Here is a 27791-nt window from a genome sequence, read left to right on the forward strand (position 1 = left end):
CCAAAGGCAGATCTTAAACAACTGAGCCAGCCAGGCTACCCAAGCAAGTATTTGAATAAGGAAGGACTGCTGAGTGAAGTAAGTCAGTCGGAGAAGGACAAACATTATATGTTCTCATTCATTTGGGGAATATAAATAATAGTGAAAGGGAATATAAGGGAAGGGAGAAGAAATGTGTGGGAAATATCAGAAAGGGAGACAGAACGTAAAGACTGCTAACTCTGGGAAACGAACTAGGGGTGGTAGAAGGGGAGGAGGGTGGGGGTTGGGAGTGAATGGGTGACAGGCACTGGGGGTTATTCTGTATGTTGGTAAATTGAACACCAATAAAAATAAATAAAATAAAATAAATAAAATAAAACAAAATAAAAATTTAAAAAAATGAATAAGGAAGGACTGATCAACCATAGCAACTGCTGCTCAGATAACACATAAAATGAAGGTTAAGAATGGTATCAATATTGGCAAAGCTGAAATGAACTTCTAACTTGACAAGAGCTTTATCAGTGGAAAGATGAGTGTACAAGCTGGAGTGGGATGATCCCAACAGAGACGGAAAAGACAGAAAGAGGGAACCTTAAGTACTCACAACTCTCTAAAAGAACTGTGCCCAAATTAAAGAAAATAAGCAGAAACTGGATTAAAATCTGTAGAAAAGGTTTTTCTATGAATTTATGTTCTGTTTTCCTTGTTACTTTTTTAACTTCCTTGTGAGTTGTTGGTTTTGTTGTTGTTTTTTTAAAATGGAGACTATTACAGCTTGTAGTATGCACACGGGAATGATCCAATAAAGAAGGAACAACTAATGAGATCAGAAGAAAAATCTATGTGCAATAGGGGATGTGATCTGTACATAAACTTCCATTGTAAAAGAATGAAAGGAACACATGTGTTAAATGCAAGTAAGTTGTAAGACTTTGTGAAAGTAGAATGGAAGTTATTTTAAGCAATTTAAGGACACTGTGTTTTATAATGAAAGTAAATGTCATGATGCCAAGTCAGCTTTTATTTCTGGTCTTCATGCTTAGACTTTGCTTTAAGAAGCATACTGATATTTCTACACTATACCTAAGAACCATTTCATGTTAAGGTACAAACACCAACTAAGAAATCCAATAAACACATAAATGAACACTGCAAAAGGGCTGTTACTTTCATTGCCAATATATTACTTGATTCCTTCACACATTTTTGCTTTTAATCAAAGCATAATTTTCAGAAATAAATATTATAATTTTAACTTTAAAAATCATGGTTTTCTAACAATTCTGAGGCTGCTTTTCTCTTATATTTAAAAAAATCAAAAGAAAACAAACTGAAGAATGTAAAACAAGTAACAATAAGCAAAAAATGAGGTAATCTTGGTTCATTTTAATTAAAAGGTAAAATTAGTATTTTGTGAGAGACATTTCTAAGAGATGATTTATTGTTACTCAATAAAATAAAATTTCCTTAATAATGAAAGCCTCACTGGAGGGAGAAGATCAGGAATGTAGTTTAATAGTTAAAAATCCAATAAAATCAGGAATCATTAAAAAAATGAAACATTTGCTTTTATTTGGAATATAGAAAGGCACACTGGCCAGTCATTGGATGATCAACCAAGACTTGCAAAAGGTGCATGCTAATCTGAGTTCTTTTTTGAACAAGTCAAACCTATAATGCAAAGTTCATGATTGCAATTTTCATTTCTTTAAAGCAGAATGACAAAATAAAGATACTTGCATCTCCATGTTTTTACTGACTTACTAAGTTTTTCCAAAGCATTCAAATTATTCACAGAAACACCTCACTTTCCAGAGGATATTTCATTAGTGTAAAAATAATTAAAATCACACAATTACATTGACAAGTACTACTAAAAGAAATGGGTTTGGAAACAATGGACATTTGGTAAACATGCAATTCATCAACAGCTGAATTTACATGGCTTTGTCTGAAAGTACTAGCTGCTTTTCGACAGTCATTCCAGCTTCTGCTCTTATTGACAGACCCTGATTCTCATTAGGGCACACTTAGAATAATAGAAAGAATAGTAATTCATATATATGATCCTAAGATGAAAAACAATCCTGGCTACTAATAGGCCAGTAACCAAGAGATAAGTTTTCATGTTTTCTATTTTTTTAAAGATTTTATTTATTCATGAGAGACAGAGAGAGAGAGAGAGAGAGGCGCAGAGACACAGGCAGGGGGAGAAGCAGGGTCCATACAGGGAGCCCAATGTGGGACTTGATTCCGGGACTCCAGGATCACACCCCAAGCCGAAGGCAGGCACTAAACCGTTGAGCCACCCAGGGATCCCCAAAATTTTTCACGTTAACAGGATAATAATTAGAATACAACAATCCAGTGTTATTTCAAACTGCAAGTATCACCCATTAATTAGTAAGCAAGGGCCAGGAAAATTGTCTTTTAATAGGCTATAAGAGACACCTGGCTGGATCAGCAAGCACAGAAATATGACTCTTCATTTCAGGGTTGTGAGTTCAAGCCCCATGTTGGGTGTGGAGTTAGGAAAAAAAAAAAAGGCTAGAACAGAAAACAAAGTATACCATTCAGAGTGTCAGTAGTACTATGAAAAATGCTTGTACACACATAGGTCTCCAGGTAAAATAAATTTCTAACAGTGTTCCAAAATTAAAATAAGTAACTGGCAATGGATGTTTTTTTTTTTTTTTTTTTTTTGGCAATGGATGTTAACTAAACTTATTGTGGTAATCATTTTATAATACATACGTAAAGCAAAGCAATATGTTGTACACATAAAACTAATCCAATGCTACATGTAAATTTCATCTCACTTTAAAATCTAAAAACAAGCACCCCTGGGATGCCTGGGTGGCTCAGCGGCTAAGCGTCTGCCTTTGGCACAGGTCATGATCCTGGGATCGAGTCCCACATCGGGCTCCCTGCATGGAGCCTGCTTTTCCCTCTACCTGTGTCTCTGCCTCTCTCTGTGTCTCTCATGAATAAATAAATAAAATCTTAAAAAAAAAAGCACTCCTAAATAATTTTACTTCTAATGCACAGTAATGCTTGAATATCATTGAGTGAAAAGCAATGCTTTCTGAGTGATTACTCTCCATCATAATCTCTTCGTGAACTTGCCAGAAATAGATACCTGAGTTCTACATCATCGCCCAAAGATTCTGGTTCTGTAGGTCAAGGATGAGAGCCAGAATTTGAGCTCTAACATACTCCCAGATGATGCTAATACTACTGATCCACAGACTACACTTTGAGTAGCAGGCTCTAGTTTTTTATGAACCAGTCACAAATAAACTATGCAGATAATAGATCACTGCACCCCGCGGTTGAAAGCAATCTTCAGATGATTAACCAAGTCAAACTTCTTAGCTGGTCCAATTTCTTCCGCAAAGCCCCACCTGAATCTTCTACCAACAAAGATGAACCAATGAATGCCCCACCACACCAGAGATGAACCATTTACTTCAGTCAGATCAATCACTAACAATCTATGTCAAGTCCTAATGAAGATGAATGAGTTTCCTCAGGAAGTCCCAACTAAAGATTACAGCTCTCTTGTCTTCTTTTCATCTGATTATGTGTTATTGTGGAACTATTCAAGTATGCCAATATAACCTCTACACATTCAATAAGGAGAGATGAAACTCACAGGTAAGATTCACAGAACTTACTTTCAATAATTTTTGCTTTTATCTGTTCCCACAAGGGGAAAACACAGTTTGAAACCAGTGGAATATTCAGAACAATTCGATTTTAAAACTCAAAGATTTTATTACTACAAGGTGACCAACAAATGCTGACACTTCAAATACTTCCGACAGAAATTTGTTAAATGCTATCAATTTCAAAAGTCTACTTTGTACACTATTAAAGTAAAAAAAATTATTTTAAAGCACATTCTAAAACACCTTATAAAACAGATAACTATCTGTTCTTCACTGAGGAAAACTAAAGCAATAGACTACTTTTTTGAATGTTCACTGGCATTTATAGTTCTCTAAAAGGAATGATCAAGAAGACAGCAATATCTACTAATTGACACATTCAAGGGCGCCTGGGTAGCTTAGTCCATTGAACAACTGAGTCTTGATTGATTTCAGCTCAGGCCATGATCTCAGGTTAGTGAGACTGAGACCCAAATCAGGCTACCACCACTCAGCAGAGTCTGTTTAAGATTCTTTCTCTCCTTCTGCCCCTCCCCTCCCTTGCACCAAAAAAAAAAAAAAAAAAAAAAAAAAATTGTGTCATACATTTTAATGAAGTAAAACATTTACAAGTTTTTATATTTCACAACATATTATTTTGTAAGCAGGGTAAATTGAAATATTAACAAAATAAAAGTAATTTATACCATTAATTCCAGAAGAAAAATGCCACAGAGGTATGAGGAAACAGGTCCAACTGTTTCCCAAACTATAGTTACACATTCCTGATATTCCTCCTTCTAATTCCAAAATTTCTAAAACATGGTTATATTATTTTTAAAATGAAACTTTTCATTTTCATCTTCTCTCCCTTCTTGCCACACCAGAATCAGCTGATATCCCTTTCTATACAGATAAACAAGGATCTGTTCAGGCCCTGAACCTAAGCTTTTATCCTACCCCTTATAACCAGAAAATATTGCAATGTTAAAATCATTTTAAGAACTATAAAACTGTACAGAGTAACTTGTAATTTTTACCCTCAATGACATCAGTAAAATAATAATAATTTCACTTTGTTACTCTTAGGAGTTCATTAAACACAAGACACACCAATTCTACTAATTGCAAAGAAAGGAAATTCTGGAACAGGCTACAATATAGATGAACTTTGAGGATGTTAAGTGAAATAAGCCAGTCATAAAAAGTAAACATATTATGATTCCACTTATATGAAGTCCCCGGAGTGGTCAAATTCATAGAAAATAGAAGGGTGGGTGACACAGCTAGAGGAAGGAGGAATAGAGACTTATTATTTAACAGGTATCGTTATAGTTTTATAAGATGGAAAAGTATTATGGAGATTGGTTCTATAACAATGCCAACGTACTTAACATTATGAATTGTAAACTTAAAAAGAGCTAAGATGGTAGGAGTGCCTAGGTGGCTCAGTCAGTTAAGCATCCAACTCTTAATTTCGGCTCAGGTGATGATCTCAGGGTTGTGAGATGAGCCCCATGTCGGGCTCACATGCTGGGTGTGGAGCCTACTTAAGATTCTCTCTCTCCTCTCTCTGCCTCTCTCTATTAAAAAAAAAAAAAAAAAAAGGCTGAGACCGTGAATTTTAGTTTATGTATTTCACAAGTAAATATTTTAATAAAAATATTAATATAATGAAAGTGAGAAAGAACATAAAACTACTAGTATCAGGAATGAAAGGTACAGTAGTAAAGATTCCATAGAGGCTAAAAATAAAGAAAATATAAACACTCAATTAAGAATAAATTTTAAAATTCTATGAATAGTTTGATGACAACGCATTTTAAAATTTAGAACTTTATGGAAATAGGGGATCCCTGGGTGGCTCAGCGGTTTAGCGCCTGCCTTTGGCCCAGGGCGCGATCCTGGAGTCTCGGGATCGAGTCCCGCGTCGGGCTCCCGCATGGAGCCTGCGTCTCCCTCCCCCTGTGTCTCTGCCTCTCTCTCTCTCTATGTCTATCATAAATAAATAAATAAATCTTAAAAAAAAAAAAAGAACTTTATGGAATTTAATTTGACAGTTTAGATCTTCACTGTCCAATACACAAAACCAAAAGCCACCTATAGCTATTTAAAATAAATAAACTTGTAACTTCAGTTCTGCACTAATGACATTTCAAATATTCAACTGACACAAATAGCTAGTGGCTACCATACATTAACAATGTACATACAGAACATTTCCATCATCATGCAAAGTTCTATTCAACTATGCTGACTTAAAGGAAATGCCTTGAACGGTGTGAATTGCCAAATAAGACCAGAAAGAAAAAGAAAATCTGAACAGTACGAGGCCCAAAGACTTTACTAATAAACTAAATAAAACATTTAAAGAAATGTAATACTCATCTTACATGAATTCTTTCAGTAAATATAAGAGAAAGGAATACTTCTAATATTTTTTAAGAATTTATTCATTCATGAGAGACACAGAAAGAGAGGCAGAGACACAGGCAGAGGGAGAAGCAGGCTCCCCATGGGGAGCACAATGTGGACCTCAATCCTAAAACTCTGGGATCATGACCTGAGCTGTAGACAGACACTCAAACAATGAGCAACCCAGGCATCCCTTCCTAATTTTATAAAGCCAGTATTACTCTGCAACCAGAACCAGAGAAACACATTACAAAAGAGAACTTGCAGTGCCTGGTAGCTCAGTCAGTTGAAGATCTGACTCTTGATTTCAGCTCAGGTCATGATTTCAGGGTTGTGGGATCAAGCCCTGGATGGGGCTCTATACTCTATACTCAGGAGTATGTTTGTCCTTCTCCCTCTGCTCCTCCCCAGCTTTGATCTCTCTTTTTCTCTCTCAAATAAATAAATAAAATAATAAAAATTTAAAATAATAAATAATAAAATCTTTGAAACAAAAAACTTTACATCAATATCCTTCATAAACACAGGTGCTTAAAATATTGGCACACTTAAAATATTAGCAAATTGAATGTAAATATATAAAACAAATAATACATCATCACAAAGTAGGATTTATCCCATGAATGCAAAGTGGGTTTAGTATTGAAAAATCAGGGTGGCTCTGATTTTTGAAAATTTTGATTGAAATTTTTTGATTGAATTTTTGATTGAAAAATCTTGGGTGGCTCAGAGGTTGAGCATTTGCCTTTGGCTCAGGGCATGATCCCGGAACTTTGGGATCTTGTCTCTCATGAATAAATAAATAAAATCTTAAAAAAAAAGTATTGAAAAATCAATTACCACATAATACGATAAAGGAAAAAAACATTAACCATCTCAGTAAAGAGAAATCATGACAAAATTTAATATGCATTCATGAAAAATAATCTTTCAGCAAACAATAAAGACAAAGTCCTCAACCTGAGGGAGGATATCTACAAAAATAATAAAGGTCATTTGGAAACGAGAAAAAAATACTTTTTTCAATCATTACACTGTAATGAAAAATAGGAATACTACATTTCAAGTAAGCAAAGAAAGGATGATTATTCACTTACTTAGGAAGGAATAACTGGCTATCTCTGTGGGGGAAAGCTGTCCATCAATTTATCCACAAATAAAAAATCCAGACGAAATATTGGACAAAAAACAGAGATACTTAGATTTTATAAAATACATACAAAATCTATAGAAGTATAAGATTACTTAAAAACTTAATAATCTAAAAATATTTAGACATTTAGAGAAAACCTAAATAAGAAAATCCCATATATTTAATATGTCATTTCTCCCCCCAAATTAATCTACAGATATTGCAATTCCAATCAAAGTCCCAGTAGCTTATTTGTATAAATTTATATGGAAATTCTAAAATATATATGTAAATGCAAAGGACTACAGATAAAACATTTAACAATAGAAGTGGAGGGCAGCCCTGGTGGTTTAGCGCTGCCTGCAGCCCGGGGTGTGATCCTGGAGACCCAGGATAGAGTCCCATGTCGGGCTCCCTGCATGGAGCCTGCTTCTCCCTCTGCCTGTGTCTCTGCCTCTCTTTGTCTCTCATGAATAAATAAATAAAATCTAAAAACAAAAAAACAAAAAAACAACAGAGGTGGAATGGGGCACCTGGGTGGCTCAATCAGCCTTCAGCTCAGGTCCTGAGGTCAAGCCCTGCCTCAAGCTCCCTCCTCAAAGGGAGCCTGCTTCTCTCCCTCCTTCTGCCCCTCTCCCTGCTCATGCTCTCTCTCATATAAATAAAATCTTAAAAAACAAAATAATAGAGTTGGAAGACCACATGAACTCATTTTAGAAATCTATAATCATTTCAAAGTGCAAAGTTCAATTAAAAATAATCTTAAAATATGGTAAATTTTTATCTGTACATTGTACCTGAATAATAAATTTAACTTTTCATTATCTCACAATAGCACAAGAAATTAAAAATGTATAGAGATAACAAAATATGTAAAAGACCTGTACACTGAAAACTACAATATATTGCTGGGAGAAATTTAAGAAGTACCTAAATAAATTGAAAGGTATATAATATTCATGAATTGGAAAACATTATTATTTAGATATCAGTTCTCCCCAAACTGATCTACAGACCCAACATAATACCAGTCAAACCCCAATAAGTTTTTTCATAGAAATTGACAAGCTGCTTCTGCAAAATTGCATGAAAATGCAAAATATCTAGAATAGTAAAACAAATTTGATATGTGATTTAGTATAAAATTAATCAAGACAGTGTGGTATCAGCATAAGAATAGACATATAGATCCAAAGAACCTCATGGGACCAAGAAATCGACCCAACATGCAGATGAACTGATTTTCAACAAAAGTACCAAGGTAAATCAATCAGAAAGAATAATTTTTTCCATAAATGGTGCTGACTCAACTAGATATCCACACATAAAAATTATATATTTGACTCCTATATTACACTATATACAAAAACTAACTTGAAGTGGATGATGAACCTAATTATAAAAGCTAAAACTAAAACCATCAAGTGATCCTGGGCCAAAGGCAGACACTCAACCACTGAGCCACCCAAGGGGTCCCTGGGAATATATTTTTTAAATGTAATAAAGCCTAAGCCTATGTGACAGAAACTAACAATAATTAGCCCTAAATAACAAAATATGAGAACTAATTAACTGGACTCATAAATTAATCAAAGATGACAAGTACCTTGATTATCATTTAATTTAATCCTACAGATTTTAACAAAAATAATAAATTATGTAATTTGAGTTGTCACTGGGGAAAAGAAATGAAACATTTTCAGTTGATATGGTCGCATGTATGGATAACCAAAGACTGAAATTTTAAAAGAATAATAGATTTAGGGGAGCCTCGGTGGCACAGCTGGCCAAGTGTTCTGTTCGACTCTTGGTTTCAGCTCAGGTTGTGATCTCAGAGTCATGAGATCAAGCCCCAGTTTGGGATCCGTGATAGACACAGAGCTTGCTTGAGTTTGTCTCTCCCTCTTCCTCTAATACCTCTTTAAAAAATTAAAATAAGAAAAAAAAAATTAAAATAAGAAAAGATAAGGCGCCTGGGTGGCTGTTGGTTAAGTGTCCCACTCTTAGTCTCAGCTAAGATCTTGATCTCAGGGTCATGAGTTCAGGCTCCACACTGGGCGTGGAGCCTACATTAAAAAAATAATAAAATAACAAGATAAAAGGTAAAGGCTTAACATAGCAGATAAATATCAATACCCAAAAGCCAATACATACATAGTAATAACATAATGATAATAAATATTTCTTATAATAGTACAAATAAAACCAATGATACTGGTATAGAAATAAATATTTGGTATTAATATATTTTATAAATATATAAAAATTAACAGAATTTTGTAAATTTTCCAAAAAGAGATTCCCACATATATAGAACTTAAATACATCTCAGTGCCAATTCAGTTCAGTGGCAAAAACATTAACTATTTAGATGAAAAGATGAATTATTTAACATGCAGTAGCACAGTAAGCTACTTATGTGGAAAAAAGAAAGTGAACTCTAATCTTATCCTATCCTACATCTAAAAATAAGTAAGATATAAATGCTAAAACAAAAAAATAATAATAATAAATGCAAAAACACAAAAAAAGGTTGCAAGGTGATCCTTTATAGATCATAAAAATTTATTGGAAAGCATTAAAGTTTTAAATAAATGGAAAAAGATACCAAGTTCACAGATAGAAGATTCAATACTACATACATACAAATTCTCTCTGTTGATCTACAGACTCAGGAAAATTCCAATCAATTCCCAATAAGATTTTTTTTGTTGTTGTTATCTGATTTTGCTTTGTTAGGAACTCGGCAAAATATTTCTAAAATGAACACTGGCAAGAATAGGCAATTTCTGGAATGTTAAATATCAGATTATCAAGACTTTATTATATATCAAATTAATTAAAACATGGTACTGGCCTAGGAATAAACAAATAGCCTAACTGAAAATGTGGAAAAAAGCCCAGATACACATTATAGAGTAGTTTTCCAGACCACCAGAAAAAGGAAACAGTACATGATAAATGGTGGTGAGACAATTTGTTAGCATTATGATAAAAACAAAAAAAGTTCCCTAGCCCAAGATATATAAACAATTAAATCTAAGATAAATCAAGACCTACATGTGAGAGAGAAAAACAATGAATATTTCAGGAAATAATATACAAGATCTTCTTGATCTCAGCCTGGTAAGATTTTCATAAAGAAAACATTTTTTTAAGCAAACATAAAGGATAAAACTCACACATTTACTATGATTCAACCACATTAAAATTAACTTTTGCTTATGCAAAAACTTTAAAAAGTCATGGATTTGGAGAAGTTATTTGCAATAGCTATAAGCCACGAAATTTTCTCCAGGTATTTACTGAGCTCCACAATTCAGTTAAGAAAAGACCAACAAGGGATCCCTGGGTGGCGCAGCGGTTTGGCGCCTGCCTTTGGCCCAGGGCGCGATCCTGAAGACCCGGGATCGAATCCCACATCGGGCTCCCAGTGCATGGAGCCTGCTTCTCCCTCTGCCTGTGTCTCTGCCTCTCTCTCTTTCTCTCTCTGTGACTATCATAAATAAATAAAAATTAAAAAAAAAAAAAAGAAAGAAAGAAAAGACCAACAACCCAATAGCAACTGGGCAAGAGATTTAATTGAACAGCATTTTGCCAAAGGAATAAGAAATGGATAATAAACATGAAAAAATTCAACTAAATTATTAATGAAGGAAATGCAAATTTTTAAAAAATATTGATTCCATGTTATACCCACCATACAGACAAAATTTTAAAGTCTGATAATATCAGTGTTTGCCAGATACACAGCAAACAAAACTAACCACAATGGTCTAAGTGTAAATAGATAAAACTACTCAGGAAAATAAATTTTGCATTTCAGGTAAAGTTGAGAATATACACAGCTTAGGCCTCAGCAATCATCTTCCCATATATACACTCTAGAGCAAGAGTAGGTAAACTATGCCTACATACCAAATCCAGAAGCCAACTGTTTTTTGGCGGGGAGTTTTTTGGTACAACCTATGAGCTAAGAATGGTTTTCACATTTTTCAAATGGTTGGAGAAAAAAAAAAAAAAACATCAAAGGAAAAGCATTTCCTGACAATGGAAAATTATGTGAAATTCAAAATTCAGTGTCCAGGGCAGCCCTGGTGGCACAGCGGTTTGGCGCCACCTGCAGCCTGGGGTGTGGTCCTGGAGACCCAGGATCGAGTCCCACATCGGGTTCCCTGCATGGAGCCTGCTTCTCCCTCTGCCTGTGTCTCTGCCTCTCTCTGTGAGTCTATGAATAAATAAATAAAATCTTTAAAAAAAAAACACACACACACAAAATTCAGTGTCCAAAGTTTTACTGGAAACACATTATTCCTTTACAAATACATCCACAAATGTAAAGTTGAATTGCTGCAATACAAACAGTATGACGTATGGCTACACTGAGACAGTTTATTGCAGTGGTGACAATGAGACCTGTAACATTTTCTGCTAGGCTCATGGAGCAGAATGAAAATATTCACGAGAGACACAGAAAGAGATGCAGAGACATAGGCAGAGGGAGAAGCAGGCTCCCTGAATCACGCCCTGAATCCAAGGCAGATGCTCAACCCGAGCCACCCAGGCGTCCCAAGACCTTTCAATATTAGAAACAATAGGGGATCCCTGGGTGGCTCAGCGGTTTAGCGCTGCCTTTGGCCAGGGGAAGATCCTGGAGACCTGGGATCGATTCCCATATCAGGTTCTGGGCATGGAGCCTGCTTCTCCCTCTGCCTGTGTCTCTCTGCCTCTGTCTCTGTCTTTCATGAATGAATAAATAAATAAAACCTTAAAAAAAAAAAAGAAAAGAAATAATAGCAATCAATGTACTTCCTACAATCTGACTTCTAGGGGCCCCAAAAAAGAAATTAGATCCCAAAGATTACAGATGGGGAATCTCTGAAGTATGTTCACGTTTGAGTGGAGGTCAAAGAAGCCCAACCAAAAGAACTAGACTGACGTGACAAATGTGGTTTGAACAAAAGTTCTTTTTTAAAAGGACTATTTTGGGACACCTGGGTGGCTCAAGTCAGTTAAGCATCTGCCTTTCAGCTCGGCTCATGATCTCGGGGTCCTGGGATGAAGCCCTGAGCAGGGAGCCTGTTTCTCCCTCGCCCTCTACCCTTCCCCCACTCATGTGTACTCTCTTGCTCTAATAATTAAATAAAATCTTTCAAAAAAAATTCTTTAAAAAGGCTATTTTAAAGGCAACTGGGTGGGGATGCCTGGGTGGCTCAATCAGTTAAGTGTCTCCCTTTGGCTCAGGGGTCAGGAGTCCCTTCATGATCCTCGGGTCCTAGGATCAAGCCCTCCATCAGGCTCAGTGCTGGGCTGGGAGCCTGCTTCTTCCTCTTCCTCTGCTACTCACCCTGCTTGTGCTCTTTCCTTCTCTCTCTCTCAAATAAATGAATAAAAATCTTTAAAATATATATATATTTCTTTCCTTAAAAAAAATAAAAGACAATAAATAAAGGCACCTGGGTGGCTCAGTCTTAAAACACTGAGATTAAAATAATCTTAAAATAATTAAGATGGGGGGCACAGGGATGGCTCAGTCAGTGAATCACCCAATTCTTGGTTTCTGCTGAGTTCATGATCTCTGGGTCCTGGCACTGAGCCCCATCTCGGGTCCTGCTTGAGGCTGCTGTCTCTCCCTCTCTCTCTGCTCCGCCCCCTGCTCACACAGGATCTCTTTCTCTCTCCCCCCTAAAACGCATAAATAAATTTTTAAAGATAGTAATTAAGATGCTAAATTTTAGGATATGTGTTTTGTACCAATTTAAAAAAAAATAAAAACTATAAAGTATTTAATACATACATATCAGTGATAAATGGACAAGAGCTACATGCAACAGTACAAATCTCAGAAATATATAATTTTTACAAAGTAGCAACGTATACAGTATAATTCAAAAACAACACAAAGTCCATAAACAAAACTAAACAACATCTTGATTAATAATGTAAAGGAAATAAGCAAAATCCAGGATAATAGCTATTTGGAGAGAAGAACAAAATGGCATGATAATGTACATTCTTAAAAAGCTGGGTGATGAAGCCAAGGGTTTTTATTTTTAATATAGCTCACATGTCATAAATATTTATGTTTATTTAATATTTTACAAAAATATTTTCTAAGTACTACAAGAAACTAGGATAGCAAATATTCAAAAGATAAGGAAAACATTTTTAACCAACACTAAAAATCGTGATGGTAAAAAGATGACAATTTTTAATTTTTTTTTTAATTTATTTATGATAGTCACACAGAGAGAGAGAGAGAGAGAGAGAGAGGCAGAGACACAGGCAGAGGGAGAAGCAGGCTCCATGCACCGGGAGCCCGATGTGGGACTCGATCCCAGTTCTCCAGGATCGCGCCCTGGGCCAAAGGCAGGCGCCAAACCGCTGCACCACCCAGGGATCCCCTCAAAAAATATTAATAAACTAATTCCAAAAAAAATAAATAAATAAAAATAAAAAATAAATAAATAAATAAAAATAAAAATAAAAAACTAAAAAAAATTAAAAATAAAAAAAATAAAAGTAATAAAAAATAAAAAAACTAAATTCCAAAGAGAAAAAAACTGCAGTCATAGATCCTAATGGAAGTTACCTTAAAGAAAAAAAAAAAAGAAATGTATATTCTCTTTGACTCTGTAACTCTAGATAACAAAATCCATCCTTCATAAGCACACAAACATCCTTTGATGATTCATCAGTTCTATTCTTAGACTTTATTCTAGAGAAAAGGATATACTCCCTCTGTCTACTTCAACAAGTAGACAAAAATGTATATAGGAATACATACTCAATATTGTTTGTAAATAATGAAAAACTGAAGATAAATACATATATAAAACAGGAAGTTGGTTAAATTATAATACAGCCATATAATAAAATACCAAGTAGCCATCAGAAAGGACGTAATAATTCAAAATCCATTGACACAGAAAGATGTATAAGCAGCTGAATGAAAAAAGCAAGAACAGTACCCACATGATCCCTACAGACATACATCCCCATTCACCATATATAGATCTAGAATATTCACAGAAAAAAAGTCTGGAAAGATATATATTTAACTTTTAAAACTGGTTATCTTCAGAGAACAGTAAAGACAAAGACTTTCATTTTCTGCTTTTTTCATTTTTGTATCGTAAAATTGAATGTATTACTTTTATAATCCTAAGAAACAAAGCTGGATTTTTTTTAAGAGAATTATGTAACACTGAAAGAATATACACAGAAAACTAAGAGACCCTTAAACAAAGTAGAAACCTTTACCAAATGGTATGTCTAAACTTCTATATGATTCATACATAAAGTGTGGCAATATTTCAACATTAATAACTGAAAATAAAATATTTACTAAAAAATCTAAAACTCTTACAAAATTAAGATTAACTTGCTAAAAATACCAACAGGGTGATGAGATCTAAACTGAATCAAATTGTACCATCACGTTAGTAAGCTCTAACCAAAAGCTGTTACAGATAAATGGAGACTCAATTATTATCTATCTAAAGACATGACTGGTTTTTTTTTTCTAAAGTGGTACTTACAGTTCTCTACAATTTCATCAAAAACTGCACCAGTTTTCTGCTCAAACTGAAAAAGCAAAAAAGGAAAAAGAAAAGTAACATTATTGTCAGATTCTATCATACCTTCTGGCATCTTTCCTCACTCCCCAAAAGCTGTAATTTTCAACCCAAAGTATACAAATTCACAACATAAAACACGGCCAAATAGAGTAAAATATAATTTAGAAAAAACAAAAGAAATCCTTATGTGAAAAATCCCAAACCAAAAACAAATACATGCCCTCATATAGTTTTTTTCATATAGCTTATTTTTAAATCACTTTTACGTCACAAGATAGATAGTTGTGTATATTTGTAACAGCCAACATTTATTGAGAACTTACTGATAACTATATAAAACTTCTAATAAAAATTAGATCAGCATCAAATAGGGTTTGCTCTTAGCCAGAAATCTGCTGTTCTAATGAAAGTTGGCATGCTATAGGGATAGTTCCTATTTCAATATGTTAGGGCCTAAGACAGAAGCAGGGCCAAGTCTGAGGTGATTTTGTATCTTTAAAACAGAGATGGAGGGGGTGGGGCTCAATCAATGGTGGAGCATGCAACTTGGATCTGTGGGTTGTGAGTTTGAGTCCCATGCTGGGTGTAGAGGATTTTTAAGACAGAATTTGATAATTAATTAATTAATTAATTAATTAAAATAAATAAGTGAATAAGTGAATAAATGAATAAATGAATAAATGAATAAATAAATAAATAAATAAATAAATAAATAACAAACAAACAGAGACTGGAGGGCCGGGGGGCGGGGAGGAGTGGAAGAGGGGAGAAGTAGAGCCAAGGCAACTCTACCCAGGAGCTAAAGACACTCACATGCTCCACTTTAGTCTATAAAAGTCTCATGTTGGCAAGTGTGAGCATTCCAGCCTCTTACTTTCCTACCGACTACTCATCAATGAGGCAAGAACATAAGGCTGCTTCTTGATACGTCTTGCCTACTAAAACCCAGAGTGTCTCCCCATTCAAGGCAGAAACTTAAAAGGAAAAAAGAACTACCCAGATATCTATGTAACTACAGAGGAAACACCATCGCTGGCTGTAGTAAATTAATAGTATCTGATATATATAAATGTAAAGAAACAATCAATGATCCCAGGTTTCTGAAATAAAATAACTACATGAAGGAGAAGGCTCAAGGTGAATAAACAGAATACTCCAGAAGAAAAGAAAAAAAAACAAAAAACAAATACTCCAGAAGGAAGCAATTAATTTACAGCAAGGAAACTTATAAAAAGTATTTTAAGTGGTATCTGAAATATCTAAGAGGCTACAGATACAAAAAACTAAAAACAACTGTGAAAAGGAGATGAGAGAATATTTGGAAATAGGAAAATGACTGCAAAATTTAAAATTTTATTGGAAATCCCAGTGATAAAGTTCTGTTTAAAAAAAAAAAACAAACAAACAAAAACAGGGCAGCCTGGGTGGCTCAGCAGTTTAGCGCCACGTTCAGCCCCAGGGCCTGATCCTGGAGACCCGGGATCGAGTCCCACGTCAGGCTCCCTGCGTGCAGCCTGCTTCTCCCTCTGCCTGTGTCTTCTGCCTCTCTCTTTCTGTGTCTTTCATGAATAAATAAATAAAATCTTTAAAAAAAAAAAAAAAACATAAAACAAAGTAAAAGAGCTAGAAAAGATAGCCTATATGAAGACATGGAAAGACTGAAGCAGTAGGTTTAAGAACAATCTCAAAGTCTTCCCCAAAGGAGAGAACAATGGAAAACTGAAATAAAAAAAGAAAATTTTCCTAAACAAAAAATACAAATATTTGAGAGTGAATGAGCCCACCAAATACCGAAAAGGAGAAGAAAAAAAGACACATCTTGGTGAAATTTCAGAATTCCAAAAGAAAACAAAGGACAAATAAAAAGAATCATAGTGTAGATGATTTATAAACCACATTCAACATAACTGAACTCAACTATATAAACATGAAAAAGAAATAATAAAGGCCACTCCATTTATCAACCACCCAATAAGTTATGCTCCAGAATAAAAGAGAAATGGAACATGTGACTGCAAGCCAAAAAATGAATACTTGTCTGCACTGAGGGGGATCTAAGTGTTTAAATGTAAGGTACATTTTGTACAATACTGCGTCTGTACACTGCCTGTACAACCAAAGAGACTACAATCTTGCTCAATGATATAAGAAAAGATAAAACACAGTAGTGACATTTCCAATGGTGGCATGTCTATACTTTATGGGTAAGTTAAAGGGATTTTCTAAGGTAATTTGGATTATATACCATTTTATATTGTGAGCTGATTATAAAACCTAAGGGAGAATATATTGTGATTTAGTCTCCCAACTAAGACTGTTCTATAAGAAACAAGAATCAGGCTGATATCAGACTTGTCTGCAAGCTGGAACACAAAAGATCAATGATTTTCATGTTCTAAAAGGGGGAAAAAAAAAACTTAGAATTTAGACCACACCAATTTTATTATTATGAAAAGTATTTAACAAAATGGAAAGGAGACATATTAATTAAAGTTATAAAATAAAAAAATTATACTGGACACGAGAAATAGTAGCAACTATGACTTAGATTAAATGAAAAAACCTAGACGGGAGGAACATCAGAAGACACCTGTTTGAATGGCAAAAATTCTATGATTCAATTTTCTAATCTCTGGCTCAAAACAAAACCTTTGTTTTCTTACTTCCCCTTCTCTCCCTCCCAAACAGAAAACAAAAACAAAGACTAAAAATACAGCCACTGGGCAGGCGGGGTGGCTCAGAGCTTTGCCTTCAGCCCAGGGCCTGATCCTGGAGACCAGGGATCAAGTCCCTCGTCAGGCTCCCTGCATGGAGCCTGATTCTCCCTCTGCCTATGTCTCTGTCTCTGCCTCTGTCTCTCTCTCTCTCTCTCTCTCTCTCTCTGTCTCTCATGAATAAATAAATAAAATCTTAAAAAAAAAAAAAATACTGCCACTGATGCCAAACAATTAACAAGTTTATTTACAATATCATCCACCAAGTTCCTTTTTTTTTGACACTGGTAAACATTTCAAAACCATAATATGAACAAAATGGATTAGTGCCTGCTTAAAGCCGAAGGGAGGGGATCCCTGGGTGGCTTGGGGATCCCTGGGTGGCTCAGTGGTTTGGTGCCTGCCTTTGGCCCAGGGCGCGATCCTGGAGTCCCGGGATCGAGTCCCACGTCGGGCTCCCGGCATGGAGCCTGCTGCTTCTCTCTCTGCCTCTCTCTCTCTCTCTCTCTCTCTCTGTCTATGTCTATCATAAATGAATAAATAAAAAATCTTTAAAGCCGAAGGGAAAGACAAGAGGACTGCTGATAAGTAAGAATGTTTGTTTTCTTTTTTTTCTTTTTAATTGAAGTAGAGTTGACACACATTGTTATATTAATTTCAGGTATACAACATGATGATTCAACAACTTTATATGTTATACATTATGCTATACTCACCAGAATTGTAGTTACCACGTATCACTAATATGACACTATTACACTACTATTCACTATATTCCCTATGCTATACCTTTCATCCCCATGACTTACTCATTTCATTACTGAAATTCTGCACCTCTCATTCCCCTTGACTACTTTTTGCTAACCACCACCCCCTCTGACAACCACCAGTTTTTTCTTTGTATTTATGGGTCTGGTTCTCCTTTTTTGTTTGTTCATTTGTTTTAGGAGATTCCAAATACAAGTGAAATCATATGGTTTCTTTCTTTCTCTGACTTATGTCATTTAGCATAATACTCTCTAGGTCCAACCATGTTGTCACAAAGGGCAAGATCTCATTCTTTTCTATGGCTGAATAATATTCCACTGTGTATATATACCTTTTTTCTTTTCTCTTTCCTTTTTACACTACATTTTATTTCTCCATTCACCTATCGTTGGGACATTAAGGTTGATCCATATTGGCTAGTGTAAATAATGCTGCAATAAACAAGGGTGCATATTATATCTTCTCAAATTACGGTTTCAGAATTTAAATTTAAAAAAATAATTAAATAGAGAAGATATAAAAAAATTAATGTTTTCATTTTCCCTGGGTAAAGACTAAGTAGTGGAATTACTGGATCACATGGTATTTCTGTATTTAATTTTTTGAGGTACCTCTACACTGCTTTCCCATGGCTGTATCAATTTACATTCCCAATAGTGCACAAGGGTTCCTTTTTTCCCACATGCTCACCAGTGCTTATCTATTGTGCTCTTTACTTCAGCCATTCGGACAGATGTAAGGTGATATCTCATTGTGATCCTGATTTCTATTTCCCTGATGATTAGTGATGTGGTGATCTTTCATTGGTCTGGTTAGCCAAGTTTGTATGTTTTCTTTTTCTTTTCTTTTTTTTTCTTTTTTTTTTTATTTATGATAGTCACAGAGAGAGAAAGAGAGGCAGAGACACAGGCAGAGGGAGAAGCAGGCTCCATGCACCGGGAGCCCGACGTGGGATTCGATCCCGGGTCTCCAGGATCGTGCCCTCGGCCAAAGGCAGGCGCCAGACCGCTGCGCCACCCAGGGATCCCCAAGTTTGTATGTTTTCTTTGGAAAAATGTATGTTCAGGTCCTCCATTTTTTCATCAAATTATTTGGTTCTTTTTCATGTTGTTGTATAAGTTCATTATATATTTGAGATACTAACCATTTATCAGGTTTATCATTTGCAAATATGTTCTCCCATTCACTAGGTTGCCTTCTCATTTTATTGGTTTGTGCAAAAAGCTTTTTAGTTTGGTGTATTTTATTTTGCTTTTGTTTCCCTTGCCTGAAGAGACACATCTAGAAAAAATGCTAAGGATGAAGTTGAAGAAATTACGGTTTATATTTTCTTCTAGGAGTTTTATGATTTCAGGTCTCACATTTAGGTCTTTAATGTGTTTTGAGTTTATTTTTGTGTATGGTATAAGAAAGTAGGGCAGCTCCAGTGGCGCAGTGGTTTAGCGCTGCCTGCAGCCTGGGGCGTGATCCTGGAGACCCAGGATCGAGTCCCGAGTCCCGAGTCCCGCGTCGGGCTCTCTGCATGGGGCCTGCTTGTGTCTCTGCCTCTCTCTCTCTCTCTCTGTCTCTATGAATAAATAAATAATCTTTAAAAAAAAAAAAAAAAAGAAAGAAAGTAGCCCAGTTTCATTTTTATGCATGTAGCTATCCACTTTTCTTTTCTTTTCTTTTTTTTTAATTTTTATTTATTCATGATAGGGACACAGTGATAGAGAGAGAGGCAGAGACACAGGCAGAGGGAAAAGCAGGCTCCACGCACTGGGAGCCCGACGTGGGATTCGATCCCGGATCTCCAGGATCGCGCCCTGGGCCAAAGGCAGGCGCCAAACCGCTGCGCCACCCAGGGATCCCAGCTTTTCCTACCACTTACTGAATAGATTGTTTTTCCCCATTCTTACGTCCTTTGTCATATATTAACTGACCATATAACCATGGGCTTATTTCTGGGCTCTCTATTCTGCTCCACTGATCTACGTGTCTATTTCTGTACCAGCACTGTACTTTCTTATTATGGCTTTGTAGTAGATCTGGGTACAGGGCTCCTTTCTCGGTTGATAAAAATGTTCTAAAATGGATTATCATTGCACAACTCAGAAAATATTAAAAACTACTGAATTGTATGACTGTTCAACAATGTGCAAGCAGGTAACACTAACAATGCTCTCAGTTAAATGACAAGTAAGACTCCAGAACACCTGTTTGGTCTATAACCCCACCAACTGAGTGACAAAAATTTATAAGTAACACTCAGTTTTGTGATAATATAATGTTTTACTAAACATGTTTTGAATTTGTCCAACCTGTACATTTATAATTAAGAAATTAGATAAGCAGTTATAAATTTAGCTTTAAAATTAATGTCCAGTAGTCACCCCTCAAGTTTAACTGAATTTAAAAGCCAACCCACTTCAATTTTTAAGAGTCTGTAATAACTATTGTGTATATGCAAGGATTTTCTCAATACTATGAAACCAAAAGTAAAAATTTTGAAAAATAAACAAGTATGGATACTGATTTAAGACAAAAAATACCATTCATTTTTAGTTGTCAAAATAGTCTCCTGGGTTCTACCCATGAACTTCAAAACATGTAACTGTTACATATATAAACTTATAAATGTTTTAACTTTAAGAAATATGACAGCACATTAGTTAAAAGCATGGGCTCCAGTCTCAAATCACCTGAGTTTGAATCAAACTCTCGTCACTTAACAGCTATGCAACTTTTAGCCTTAAGTTTCCTCATCCATAACATATAGAAATAGTGATACCAACTTCTCAGAATTATTAGATGATAAATGAAAAGCACTAAGCACGGTGCTTAGCAAACTATAAATCCACAATAAATGCAAGCTATTATTATCACACTACTAAAAGATATCTTCCCCTGCTTTAAAAATCAGGGTTCACTACAACATTTGTAAAAACTTATCCACTGCTTAAAATAAAAGGAAGCTCCAGGGAAATGACTCAGACCCCTATATTCCAAAAATTAAGTACTGGGGATAAAGTACATTTTTAGTTATTAAACAAAATATTCATGTTTCCTAACCCTGGAAGGAGGGAAAAAAATCCAAATATACCGTGAGTTGGTAAGCATTACCACCCACACCAACCTGAAAAGAAAAAAAAAAAATCACAATTAGAAATTTATTGGATCATGGATCAATATTATTTTTTGAATGGTTTATTTATTTGAGAACGAAAATGCGCACACGAGTGTGCATTTAGTGGGGAAGGGGTAGAGGGAGAGGAAGAAAGAAACCCAAGCGGACACCATGCTGAAAACAGGGACTAACATGGGGCTTGATTTCAGGATCCAAAGGTCACGACTTGAGTTGAAACCGATATTCAGATGCTTAACTGACTGCTCCACTTTTAAAGTTATTTTCTCCTATCCTTCATACAAACATAATTGATAGAACGACTGATACCATAAACATTATTCTCAAACTTATTTTAATATTTGTAACATTTTGAGAGTTTATATAAACTTATTCAGTGACATCTAAAGAATAGACCAATACTCTAAAATTGTTTGGGGAACTGAAGTGGGGTTTTTCAATAATTAAGTAGATGCTGTAAACTGTCAAATGTGCTTCATTTTCGTCCTCTTTAAAACTTAATCTTTTCACAAGTGGTCCCTTTTTCATTTTAGTAGCAGCCAACACACAGAAGTCAAACAAGAACTCTCAAAATTAGGAGTTCTCCCCATTCCCTTCAACTGATCAACAGTAAGAACCTTCATTTTTATTTCTAAAACATCTTAAGGGTTTCATATAAATCTCTACCAGGATGAGCTATAACCTATACAAGAGGTCAGGAATTGTTTCTTAATTTAAAATCTGAAAAAAATTAAATTAAATTAAAATTAAAATTAAATTAAATTAAATTAAATCTGAAGGATGACAAAGAATTAAAACAGGTGAAAAAGTGGAAGAAAAGATTCAAGGGAACAAAGAGCAAATATAAAGGTTCTTAGCAGAAGCAAGAATAGAAAACTCAAGAAACAGAAAGGCTAGGTGAACTAGAATTCTGAGAGTAAAGCAGGCCTGACTGTAAGATAAAGCTAATGATAACTCAAGGGCCAAACCCACAAGACCTTCTTCACAGGTGGGGTGACCACATATTCCAGTTAGCTGAAGACACATCTGTTTATACCTATCATACCCATGTGATTGTTAACGTGTTCCCTTTCACTCAAAACTGTTTCTCAGTCTGGCCACCCTATTAGTCATGTTTAGAGAACGGACTTTACCCTAAGAAAAAACACTGAAAGAGATGTCACAAACCATTCGCCTGGCTGTGGAGTAAAAGTCATTTCTCACTCCTACCTGGAGTTGTAATCATACCATTCTCCTATTGAGTTCTCCCTACAGTAACAATGACACTTCTTCAAAGTGAAGCTCTTCAGGAAGGCCTTGCCTGATAATCCATTTAAAATGCGTGACTCCTTCTCTATAGCACTTACATTTAATTTCATTTATAGTCACTTGTGGCACATTTAATTTATGCATATGTCAGTAGTACTTTCCAGATAAATCGTTTTTCATCCTGGGATACCAAGAGGCCCTAATGTATTGTATTGTGTTGTTGTAATGCGTTAGCTCTATTAACGAAATACTGTAATTTTGCGTTTCTCAATATTCGTTATGTAAAATCTGCAAGATACATTCAGAAAGACTTCTGTGATCAAATAAATAAGGGAAATACAAATCTCCTTTTTCAGTGATTACCATCAGCATCAGAGGTTTGTATGTTTCTACACATTTTAACACAGGGTCATTTTTAAATTGACAAATATACTCCAAAATAATTACTTAGGTTTTATGTAATCTTGCCATTTGGGTGCCTGGGTGTCTCAGTCAGTTAAGCATCTGACTCCTAATTTCAACTCCTAATCTGACTCCTAATTTCAACTCAGGTCATGATCAAAAGGTCAAAAGATCGAGCCCCATGTCCGGCTCTGCACTGGGTAGGGAGCCTGCTTAAGATTCTCTCCTCTTGGGATGCCTGGGTGGCTCAGCAGTTGAGCGTCTGCTTTCAGTTCAGGGCATGATCTCGAGGTCCCGGGATCGAGTCCCACATCAGGCTTCCCGCAGGGAGCCTGTTTATATCCTTCTGCCGATGTCTCTCTCTCTCTGTGTCTCTTACGAATAAAGAAAATCTTTAAAAAAGAAAAAAAGAAAAGAAAGAAAAGAAAAGAAAAGGAACGGAAAGGAAAGAAAAGAAAGAAAAACTTCCTGGAGTCATAAAAAAAGAGAAAAAAGATTCTCTTCTCTCTCTCTCTCCCTTTATCCCTTCCTGGTTCTCTCTCAAGTAAACAAATCTTTAAAAAAATAATAATAATAATCTTGCAATTTGACCATCTGTGTTTTCACACCTATTGTATAAGTAAGGACTTTTCCACTTGATAGTTTAACAAATACATAAAAACAATTTAATTATTTAACATGCTGAAGAAGAGTATTTCTCTCAAATTATCAGCTGAATTTATTTTTAAAGATTTTATTTATTTATTCATGAGAGACACACACACACACAGAGAGGCAGAGACACAGGCAGAGGGAGAAGCAGGCTCCATGCAGGGAGCCTGACGTGGGACTCGATCCCAGGTCTCCAGGATCACACCCTGGACTGAAGGCGGCGCTAAACCACTGAACCACCGGGGCTTCCCATCAGCTGAATTTAATAAGGAAATACTAAAGATAGTAAATACTTGTTTCCTAATACTCCCTTCTAAACCTCTTCTTTCACTAGTGAGCCATAGAGCAATCTTCCCATAAAATATAAATGTTATGAGAATTGTTCTCAACTCAAATTTCAGGTGTCCATTAATAGTCAATTGAAATTGGGAAGGCGGGGATCCCTGGGTGGCGCAGCAGTTTAGCGCCTGCCTTTGGCCCAGGGCGCGATCCTGGAGACCCGGGATCAAATCCCACGTCGGGCTCCCAGTGCATGGAGCCTGCTTCTCCCTCTGCCTGGGTCTCTGCCTCTCTCTCTCTCTCTCTCTGTGTGACTATCATAAATAAATAAATAATTAAAAAAAAAAAAAAGAAATTGGGAAGGCAAGATCAAGTATTTACCATTTAATTACCATTCGAGTGATGATGTTATCACTATTATACCTTGTTCTGAAAGCACTAAGTCAATGCAGTATGAAAAAAGAAATATAAAATGTAAAACATTAAAAAGCAAAGTTATTCTTTACAGCTAATATGTCTGTCTACTTGAAAAGCATAACATTGTAAACAAAGTTTTAGGAATTAGAATATAATAAAATAGCTTTTTTTAGAGATTTATGTATTTGAGAGAGAAAGCACATGCACACACAAACACACAAGTAGGAGGAGGGCAGAGGGAGAAAGAGAATCCATAAACAGACTCTCCACTGAGCACGGAGCCCGATGCAGGGTTTCATACCAGGATCCTGAGATCATGACCTGTGCCAAAACCAAGAGTCAGTTGCTAACTGAGCCACCCAGGTGCTTCTCAACACAGTAACTCTTTACAAAACTTAGCATTCAAGAAATCAGTAACATTCCTATGAAACAGAAATAACTAGTTAAAATATAATGGGGAAAAAAAGGATCCAATTTACAATAACAACTACATATAAAATATTCTGAAAATAAAATTAAAAAACTAAAATTAAGAAATATATAAAATAAGAACTTATAAAATTTTTCAAAAAAAATAAATAAAAATTTTCAGACAAAAAAAATAAAATTTTTCAGACAGTAAACAGGTGATATACCATTTTTACAAAAGAAAAAACATGATGAAAAATATAATTTCCTTACAAAAGAGGGAAGGTGGAGTGAGAGGTAACTAGACAAAAACAATTACAAAGGACATCTAGAAAAATAAAGGTAAAAAAGAGTATCAAATATTGAATTATAATATTATGAGAAAAATATGCCCTACCAAATATCAGAAGTACAATAACTAAAGTTATGTGCTACTGGTATGACAATATACAGATTAATGAAACAGAATAGAAAACACAAGAGTCCAACATATACTTAAGAACTATAATATGACTAGCAACCACTTAAGATGAGAAAATTTGGATCATCTCACACTTTACACGGAAACAAATTCCAAATAGAGTAAAAACAAATTGAAAAAACAAAAACACTAGAAGATAGGAAAGTCTTCCCACCTCAGGCTCCCTGCAGGGAGCCTGCTTCTCCCTCTGCCTGTGTCTCTGCCTCTCTGTCTCTCATGAATAAATAAAATAAAATCTTAAAAAAAAAAAAAAGCTTAATGAACTTGATCACATTAAAAGCAGAAACTGAACAACCTAGGGTAAAAGTAATCTATTAATAACAGTAAATGTCAATATCCTACTTATAAGGCAGTCTTAGAATCCATTAAAGAGAAGAAAGAAAAAAAAAAGAATCCATTAAAGAGTAGCAACGCAGCTCTTTCCACCATCTTCCCATGACGCCATAATGCTACACATGAATGTCCTGGCAGATGATCTCAAGTGAATTAACAACAATGGTGAAAAAAGAAGCACCTGTGTGGCTCAGCTGGTTAAGCGTCTGACTCCTGATTTCAGCTCAGGTCATGATCTCAGGGTCGTAATATCAAGCATCCTGTCAGGCTCCACACAGGCCAAGGGACCTGCTCAAGATTCTTTTCCTCTACCCACCCTACCCCCACTTGGGCACATATGTGTGATCTTTCTCTTAAAACAATAAAACACACACACACACACAAAGCAATGCTGAAAAAAAGAGACAAACACCAGGTTCTTATTAGGCCATACTCTAAAGTCCTCAACTGGTTTATAACTATGAGGATGAAGCTGGTTACACTGGCAAATCTGAAATAACTGATGATCACAGAGCTGGGAAAATTGTTGTGAATCTCAGGTTTAAAAAGGTATAGAGTGGGATCCCTGGGTGGCGCAGCGGTTTGGCGCCTGCCTTTGGCCCAGGGCGCGATCCTGGAGACCCAGGATCGAATCCCACGTCGGGCTCCCGGTGCGTGGAGCCTGCTTCTCCCTCTGCCTGTGTCTCTGCCTCTCTCTCTTTCTCTCTGTGTGACTATCATAAATAAATAAAAATTAAAAAAAAAAAAAAGGTATAGAGTGATCAGCCCCAGATATGATGTGTAACTCAAAGATCTAGAAAAATAGAATAATCTGCTCCTGTCCCATCAGTTTGGTTTCATTCTACTGACACTTCAGACAGCATCATGGACCAAAGAGAAGATGAAAATACACAGGAGGGAAATCCTGGGATTCTTTTTCTTGGAATATAATGCATGCCTGTAAATAAAATGCCTCGATGAAAAAAAATAGCATCCCAGTAAAAAATGACTGAAGAGCAGAAATAAGCACAAAACATTCAATCTCACCTTAAGTCAAAATTAAAATGAGATACTATTTTCTCTCAGACTAGCAAAAATACAAAGTATAGACAGAGATAAAAATTCTCTGGGCAGCCCAATAAGCTAAGCTAAGCGCTAAGCTCAGCAATTTAGCGCCACCTTCAGCCCAGGGAGTGATCCTGGAGACGGGATGGAGTTCCATGTCGGGCTCTCTGCATGGAGCCTGCTTCTCCCTCTGCTGTGTCTCTACCTCTCTCTCTCTCTCACGAATAAACAAATAAAAGCTTAAAAAAAAATTCCCCTCTTAACTTTTTTTAAACCTAAATACATTTAGAAAATTCCTCATTAAAAAAAAAAAAAAAAAGAAAATTCCTCATTAAACAGAGGTCTAATTCACTCTTTTTAGGTGGCCACATAATCTTTTATTGTATTATACTAATGGACATTTAGGTTGCTTCCAGCCTGTTTTTCAATGCAGTATTATTTATTTACAGTTGTCATACTTGTACATATAAACTGGCTTTACATATGTTAATGTATATGTTTGTGTGTGTGTGTGTGTGTGTGTGATTTTGACATAAAATCAATTCCTAGAAGTGGAATCATGAGGTTAAAGGGCATAGGCAAGGAAGCTGTTTCCTACCATAGGTCCTATTCCCATGTTTTAATAGAAACACCTTTTTGCACAGAAAAAAAAGAAGGGGGGCACAGGTGAATATAAATTTTTGAAAGATGTTACTAAATTACCCATCAAAGCCTTCCACCAAGAAATATAGATACCGGGGCGGGGGGGGGGGGGGGGGGGGCTCTGTTTCTTAAGTCCTTCTCCACAACTTGGCAAGTTGTTTTTTTCATCTTCCTCAATTTGGTAGGAAAAAATGTTGCCTCATTGCCTAAACTTGCATTTTGTTATTTTCCATTTAATTATTTCCATTTTCATTTTTTAAATTTTGAATAAGAATCTTTCTGAATAGTTATTAACCATCTGTGGTTCTTCTTTCTATCCACTGCCTGATTATAGAATTTTTTTTTTAGATCTCAAGATAGAGGTTCCCAAACCATTATAACTAATGGTTAACACTTAGCAGGAACCTCATTCTGTGCCTGGCACTTTTTTCCAAGCAGTTTACATGATTTAATTCAATTTAGCCTCCCCAAAATCTCATCAAGTACTGCTAGCATCTCTATTTTATAGATGAACAAAT

The 27791-nt window shown here is 35.6% G+C and overlaps 1 protein-coding gene across 11 annotated transcripts in view; it reads right to left on the bottom strand.

The window, feature by feature from the left end:
* The window catches only part of ZMYM4 (zinc finger MYM-type containing 4), a 140885-nt gene that overhangs the window by 63128 nt on the left and 49966 nt on the right, over window positions 1-27791 (bottom strand). For all 11 annotated transcript variants that reach the window (XM_077844792.1, XM_077844796.1, XM_077844793.1 and 8 more), the window contains one exon: window positions 14724-14769. In XM_077844792.1, the coding sequence (XP_077700918.1) occupies window positions 14724-14769 (46 nt within the window). The remainder of the gene's footprint in view (window positions 1-14723; window positions 14770-27791) is intronic.

This window comes from Canis aureus, chromosome 13 (genome assembly GCF_053574225.1).
Source record: "Canis aureus isolate CA01 chromosome 13, VMU_Caureus_v.1.0, whole genome shotgun sequence".
NCBI classification, from domain to species: domain Eukaryota; kingdom Metazoa; phylum Chordata; class Mammalia; order Carnivora; family Canidae; genus Canis; species Canis aureus.